Raw genomic sequence first — 8059 nt, 5'->3', positions numbered from 1 at the left:
AACACTCTCCATTCCTGTCTGGCGTCATGAAAGAAGCTCTTCAGTCATGACAAGTTAAAAAAAACACACTCCATCCATATCTCTCCCCTGGGGGAAAGAGAGTAGTCCTAGGTGTGGTGTGCAGCTCTGGAAATGAGTGTTTTGCATGCCTTATTCCTTCTTTTGATGGCCTGGAGCAGCGTGGAAAAAATAAAGGTCTGAGGACAACCTTGAAAAACTAAATTAATTGCATAAAATGTTTGCATTTGCAGAGTCTGTAAACATCTGCAGGAACAGATTATGCAGCTGCTGTGCCGCATAGACCACAGGCAACACCACCAGCTGACCATAGGAGGCCCGTTGGGAAAGAGGTTGTATTTAAGTTGAATTTTTAGCGGAAGAGTTTGGAGTGCACTGAAAGATTTCACTGGCCACACGCATTTACTAAATCTAAGTCAGCTATTGCCAGACAGCTGGTGACCCCTGTTCGTGCTCAGTCTCTAGCCTTATTATTAGCTGTCAGCTAGTTACAGGGTCTTGACTACGGAGCTGCATAATGTAACGTCATGTATTAACACTTTTACTTTCTCTAGGAATCACCTCAACCTACATGTGTGTGAAGACACCGAGTTTCCTACTTTAAGAGCTGTAACTACCTGACATTCAAAACTGCAAACTTGATCCAATCTGTCATTCAACCTGACAGTCAACACAGCAGAACAAGGTCTTTATTTTCATTAATAGCAATTTACTGCATTCCACACATCAGTGCTTGCAGGCAAAATATCTGCCGATTCTAGACGCAGCTTTCAGACCACAGAGAGGAGTCGTGGAAAAGGCAAAAGCAGAACCGCAGCACCATCTACCTACAAGACTGCAGCACTGGACTAATCTGTGAATGGTATGATCAGAGGAAAAATAAAGCTGGAGAAACTTCTTGAATGGATTTATTCATGCATGACAAAAAGTAGGAAGCCATTACAGTTCTGATACTTTTCAGCTAAATATCATAAATGTTTTTGGGACAACACAATTCATTAGATCTTCTATTTTCAAGTACAAGTTTTTGTATCTACAAGCTGAAAATGCTTTTTCACAAGTCTTATTATACAAAAGCACCCATTATGGAAACTTTTTTCCAATTATTATCATTCTTGCATGTGCATAAATACAGAGAGCACTTGATAATCTATACCATCAACAAGTCAGTACATCAGGCAATTAATGGATGCAAAAAAATCATCCAATTAAGTCAGGCTATGTCAGAATTTGTCAGGATTTACAGAAACTTGCGGCAAGAGAAAGATCACTTGTCATTTTGCAAGGCATTCTTGAGAATTATGTAGTAAGAAAATGTTTGAGGAGTGTAATAATACAGTAGAGAAACTCATAAAAATCTTAAAGCATTTCTTTTATTATTAATTATTATTATTAGCATTATTAAAACAGGGAAGTTAAGTACAGTAAGAGATCTGTGTGCCATAATGTTAATGACATCTTATACCCGTAGAGTAAAACAAAGGAATCTACTGTTGCTCTCTTTCCAGTTTTTTTTTTTTTTAGGAGTGAAAATGAACTACTAGGTTCAAAAAGCTGTTGTGTCACCAAAATCTTTGTTCCATTTGGCATACATATTAAGAGTCGCTGGGCTAACACTGGGCTTAATGCGCTTCAGGGAATCCTCAAAGTCTTTCTTCTTGATGTTGCGCATCTGTGAATACACACAAAAGTATATTTTCATAGGTAAGTACTAATACATTATGGCAAAAAAGTGTAAAGAAGATATCTGCAACATTGTGAGTATTTTAACAGCATTGTCTCACCTCACTAGCAGCCATACTTCGGACTTGGTCTGGTCCCAACTCTGTACAAGAGACAGATTTCATATTAAAATGAAGCCGATCAAGCCCACCATGAAGCTAAAATATAAGTACATAAATAAAACGTGATCAAGGGGTCTTACCTCTAATCGGCCCGAGTGCAGCATCTTTGGCTAATGATGTCAGATCACTTCCTGAATATCCTGCAGACGCTCTGTCAAGTTACACATTTGGAAATTAATGCAAGTCAACATAAAAATTGAGGTGAAATGGCTGCATGTCGTGTACATATGAAACTCACTTTGCAAGATAGGTCAGCTCATTTTTATTCAGTGGATTCCCGTGTTTTCCCAAAAGATTTTTCAGCAGCGTGAATCTTGTCTAGAGGGATGAGAGTTGCATCTATAACTCAGTGAACCAAAAAAATAAATCCTACACCATTCAAATCTCAAAGCTGACAAAAGACACTGATCATAGCAATGAACTGTGATAAAGTTTACACAGCAAATACCTCCTCATCAGGCAATGCCACATAGACTCTTTTTGCAAAGCGCCTGTAAGATAAACACAAGAGAAAAATGGTGTTGACCTTGTACCAAAAAAAACCCAAACATAATAGTTGTACAGCATGTCGGGTTACATAATATACCTCAGAACTGCTTCATCAAGTTCCTGAGGCCTGTTGGTCGCTCCCATTACAAGTACCCTGTCATCCCCTCCTGACTGCACCTGAAACCAAAAAGCACAGTTGTGGAAATAACACCAGTGCACTCTGAGATAGTGGTGACGTAAGCAGCATGAAGATGGCTCCTGATCAAATTTCAGAGGCCTTATTAGAGCGACAGCACTGCTGCTCTTACCCCGTCGAATTCAATGAGGAACTCGGTTTTTAATCGACGGGAGGCATCGTGTTCTCCCTCCCTCCGTTCACAAAGCAAACTGTCAACTTCATCTGAATGCAAAATGAAAACAACATGACAAATATTTACTCTAAATTAATTTGATAAAGGTTAGTTATGGGCTCAAATGTGGTGTTTGGAACACATCTGGTCTATAAATAGAGTAATACAAACCAATGAAGATGACGGAGGGCTGCAACTCTCTGGCGACTGCAAACAACGCTCGGACAAGCTTCTCACCCTCTCCCACCTGGAATGGAGATGACAGAAAGTAGAGATGCACCGATCAATCAGCCACCGATCGAAATCGGACAGTTTTCAGCTGATCGGCCATGACCGTGTCTTTTGCCAGTCATATTTTCTGCACATAGCTGCAGTATGGTTCATATCAAGCACACAGCAGCAGCTACAGCAGAGGCAGTGTAAACACACACACACACACAACATGCATGTTGCGCACGCAGCTCACAGACAGCGTAGCCACACACACACACACACACACACACACACACACACACACACACACACACACACACACACACACACAACATGCACACTGCGCACACAGCTCACAGGCAGTGTAGCCACACACAAACGTCGCTGGTGTGGAAGGACTTCAGCATGAAGGAAGAAGACACAAAGCTCGCAATATGTGATACCTTTGGGTCCGAAATAAGGCGTAGAAGAGCAGGCTTGAAAACATTTGGAACAACTAACTTAATCAGACAAACATCACCCTGGGGAACAGGCCCAAATTCAAGAAGAGAAATGTAAGTTATTTAAATAGTTAATGAACATACAATTGAATTTCAATAAATGTCAGTTCCATAAAATGTTGGTGTATGCTGTCAACTATAGTTCTTAGAAAGAAAGGAAATATATAAAGAAAGAAAGAAAATCAGAATCGGCAGGTCAGACTTTTAAAATATCGGAAATCAGAATTGGTCAAGAAAATTGCAATCGGTGCATCTCTAACAGAAGGTAAAAAAAGGCCAAGTTCACCTACACACTACATTTGGTGCATTGTGGAGACCTACACCAACAAAGACAGCACTTAAAGTTACAGCTAATGTACACAGGAACATGACATTTAAAATGAGTGATGACTGAGAAGGTTAGAAGCAACAAAAGGTCATCATTCAAGTTTAGCCACAAAGCATCTGTTACCACATCTAGATGAGCTGCAAACATGTATTTATGCTTGTAAAATACAAAAATGTCAAGAAAACAACAATATCGTATAATATATCCCATTCGGAAATGTTTCCAGTGGAAACTGAAACCGCGATAGAGCCTTGACTGAGCCAGAGCATAGCTGGAGGCTGTGTACATTCAGTGTTACGGGATCAACTTACATATTTTGAGGTCAAACTGGCAGCGCTGATGTTGAAAAATGTGGCATTTGACTCCGCTGCGACTGCTTTGGCCTGTAAGAGGAAGCAAAGGCTGTGACTCAACTGATAATAACTGAGCTATGACTATCAACAGCTAAATGCAAATTATGAAGCAGAGTTTGATCTGAATTCATCTGCTTTTTGTGTTGGAGAGAACATTTAACTCACCAGCATGGTTTTCCCATTACCAGGAGGGCCAAATAAGAGCAAACCACGTGCCGGAGCTCTCAGGCCAGTAAAGAGCTAAAAATGTGAAAAAGAACTAAATGTAAATCTGTAACAAATCTGTAACATCACAGTTATGGTGAGCATGAAGCACTGAAACCAGAAACCAAATGTTTTTAAGTGATCACCTCTGGTCTTAAGGCGGGAAGGATGACGATTTCTTGGAGTGCTTGCTTAGCCAGATTCTGTCCCGCAATGTCTTCAAAGGACACAGACGCTCCACTGCAATGAACAGAGCAAGATCCTTTAAATGCAGCGCAGGTTTGTTTTTCATGTACATCTAACTGACACAAAAAGTATTGTAGCTTTGCCTCGACGTACCTGTCAACAATTTCATTCAGGATCAAGTTGGCTAGCTTGCTGTCCACATTCTTAAAATTTCTCATATCTGTCTTTTTGGGCTGTTTTCCATTTTGGGCTTTTCCCACCCGTGGGGTCACCTATGCAGCAACCAAAACATGCAGAAAACATTACACCCTTAATCATCATCAGAGGTCTTGAAATAGCAACTGGACAACTGAACTTAATTAAACAAATCACCCTCAGATCAGTGGGCCTAGACGGCGGTCTGACAGCAGTGGAGGGCCTGATGTTACCGGGCACACCTCGCACTGCAGGCTGGCTTTTGGGAACAGGCTTTGGCTGAGGGGGGACGTGATGTGATGCCTTCTGGGGATCACTCCTCCTTTTAGATGCCAATGTTGCCTCTGTAAAACAAGAGCAGTGTTGATCTTCAGTATCGAGTTTCTCTGAGGAAATCATATTTATTTTGGTAAAACTAGTAATGTTACATTTTTTCCCCGCTGGCCCACTTGGCCAGTAGATCAGAGTTTTACTGGCCCCTTGTATATTTTCACTGGCCCAGCAGCCAAAAAGTGAAAATAATTCTTTTTTCCATAATTTTTGTGATTTATTCATTATACATATAACATGTACAACAGTGAAGTTCCCTTTAGATTTGGATGTTTTCCTTTAGTTAGGGATATGTATATTAAGTGGGCCTGATGACGGGTTATCCGCCATCCACTTGGCTAGCTTACACTGCAAGTGGTTTCTACTTTTGTCATGTGTGTCATGAGCATGTTTTCGATAATTGTCAGTCTCTTTAAAAACGAACCCCCTCGATCGGACTTTGCAGGGAATCGCTGGCAAACTGTACAAAACATACCACAGTCGCTGTTTTCCACGCATAGAAAGCTCCTCTTTCTTTTCGTAGCCTTGTATGTTTCTTGAACTGGATACAACGTTGGAGGCGGAGCTCCGTTCATTCTAATGAAAGTTGCTCAGTGACGCATGAAGCCAAAATAGTTCATCTTCCAGTTATAAAATTACCTGGATCTTCCAGGATCATGTGGCCCATAGAGCAGGCGTGCCAGATACTTCTACCGGCCAAACTGTCTAACTTCCAGTTTAGCCTTCTGCTAACTTGAACGGGGATAAAGTAATTCAATTGTGCGGCTCTTCTAGACTTTCCAAATGTTATTGGACCAAATGTATCAAATTCTGAGAATGAAATGAGTCATTTCACGGGGGTTGTGACGCTAAAAAAAATTTAGCCACTGATTTACAGATGTCTCTTTCACAAAGTAAGTGTATGGGAAAAGGTCTTTTGGGGTCAGTGTGCATCACGTGACGCACGCGGAAGTTGTCCTGGAGGGTGGTTAAGACAAATACGATGGATGACCGTATTTAAAGGGGACTTACCCATCACTCTGACTGGCCAATCAACTTGCCCTGCATAAACTTTTACTGGCCCCAGGCATATTACATCCATAATATGGATGGGCCACCAGTTATGTCGGACTCAGACGACGAAGGTGTCACTTACCTAAAAGAGCCAGCCTGTCTTTTGCCATGGTGAGATTGTTGACCATTTTATCTCGAAGTCTCTTTGCCCGGTCATGTTGCTCTCCTGTTAACAAAACATGGGAGTTAGACTACAGTATGTCAACACTGCACTCCATGTTCATGTGACTGTTTGTTTAGATGTTACCTTGTCCCGTGATCTCCACTGCTATTCCCCTTTCAAGCTCAGCAATCCCTTTCTTGTACCACTGCGCAGCCGCCTCCTTGTCTCCTGTCACCGCAGAGAGGAACGGGGTTACTATGACCAGCTGTCACACACACACGTTATTACTCATATGCACAAGAAACAAACCTGTATCATCTTCGTCGATCTTCAGTGCCTTGGATATATGCTCAAACGCCAGTTTATGGTGGTTTTTAATAACTTCGCTACTGTCTTTGCCTTTACTTGCGTTTGTTTTCACCGACATTGCTCTTTCGTTTGTCTCGTTGCTCCTAACGTTAGTAACGTTAGTTGCAGCTAAGAGTTAGCCTAGTTATGAAATACGTTACAGTGAAATTAAGCCCTTCAGTCGCTTTTATAATCCGGTCGAGCCTCAGTTTGAGGTTTGTAAAACAACAGTTTTGCTACATATGTGACAGAAATTGTGGTGCCTCATCACAACACAAACATTTCTACCGCTAACTTCCGCTTTCGCGTGTGCTGCACGCTAGGCTACACAGCAGTCCCCGCCCTCCTGTTCCGTCCCAATGACTAAAACAAAGAGAATGACTTCCGGTAGATTTTCAGAATGAAACCGTAATCTCTGTAAATTTCCAGAAACCTATACTGTTTGCAAAAAAAAACAAATACTTAGCCTAAAAATGCAAAGATATGTTGTTTAAATTTTATTATGTGATCAGATTTGCTCTCTTAAAAAGGAACAATCTTTTCAGCCATGTGGTTCAGCAATGATATATAGTTTAGACCACTTGTTTAGCATTTAGACCCGTTGCATAAAAATCATGGCAAATGGTTTTAGCCACATTGCCCATATTGTAGGCTACTGTCTTTGTAACTTATTGGGGTGATGAAGCATGACAATAAATAGAGATAGAGAGAAAATAAAGAGAAACAAAGATATAATTCAAATACAATATAATAATGTGAACACATTGCGCTTGATAAGTGCACAGACAATAGGTATTATCCATTCTGATGCAAATTGAATAAGATTTTGCCCCAAGGTCCCCCATCTGACAAGATTTTTTCTTTTAGATGTTTTATTACAGAAAGTGTATAAAACCATGACCAAAATAGTCAAACATTCAGTCATTGTGTTATTTATGGATGGAATTATAGTGAGAATAAACGATTTCCTCCTTTTGCTAGGGACCCAGCAAAAGGCCTGGAACCCCCTCAAGGACCCCTGGTGGTCCCCGGACCCCACTTTTAGAACCGCCGCCTTAGATTAATCAGAGCAATATGTGACCTCTCCCAATACTAGCTGAAACGACATTCACAACAATGTATGCTGCTGAGAAGTCATCACATGATATTATATTTGATGCAGTCCTGTGCAAATTTAACGATGCAATATGCTCAACTGTTACAATTTGAGAGTGTCCCCACCATCAAATCACTATTTTTATAACACACAAACACAAACTCATTCGAAAAGTCATGTTGGTCCCCCAAAGTCAGCTACACTAAGACTGTTTTGTCATTTGTCAGTTGCACAGTTCCTTTTTAATTGCTACATGACTAGATCTTTCCTCAATGATTCTTCAACAAAAATAAAACTAGATGATAAATGTTGTGCAACACATAAATAAAAATAGAAGACACAGCAGGAATAATATTGACAATGTATCCATGTATGGCAGTTGCAGTTTAAGTCCCAAGTTTAGACCTAATGTTGCTGTTTTAAAACAGCTGATATCGAGGCTTGATTTT

General features: G+C 40.7%; 1 protein-coding gene across 2 annotated transcripts; it reads right to left on the bottom strand.

Moving 5' to 3' along the window:
- Positions 1-908: 908 nt before the first annotated feature.
- LOC121912247 (spastin-like) lies at positions 909-6870 on the bottom strand. Of its 2 annotated transcripts, XM_042434416.1 has the most exons (16): positions 6476-6870; positions 6311-6394; positions 6146-6229; positions 4858-5024; positions 4639-4757; positions 4446-4539; positions 4261-4335; positions 4054-4125; positions 2873-2948; positions 2660-2751; positions 2449-2528; positions 2311-2353; positions 2101-2180; positions 1943-2013; positions 1803-1843; positions 909-1690 (listed from the first exon to the last, which is right to left on the bottom strand). In XM_042434416.1, exons 1-16 carry the CDS (start codon positions 6591-6593, stop codon positions 1565-1567), a joined length of 1422 nt encoding a protein of 473 aa, XP_042290350.1. In that variant the 5' UTR covers positions 6594-6870; the 3' UTR covers positions 909-1564. The 2 variants fall into 2 exon arrangements, with proteins under 2 accessions (XP_042290350.1, XP_042290352.1); XM_042434418.1 differs by lacking the exons at positions 6146-6229; positions 6311-6394; positions 6476-6870 and adding an exon at positions 5486-5600.
- Positions 6871-8059: the final 1189 nt, after the last annotated feature.

Source organism: Thunnus maccoyii, chromosome 14 (assembly GCF_910596095.1).
Source record: "Thunnus maccoyii chromosome 14, fThuMac1.1, whole genome shotgun sequence".
Classification (NCBI taxonomy): domain Eukaryota; kingdom Metazoa; phylum Chordata; class Actinopteri; order Scombriformes; family Scombridae; genus Thunnus; species Thunnus maccoyii.
This window is presented reverse-complemented; position numbering and strand designations above follow the sequence as displayed.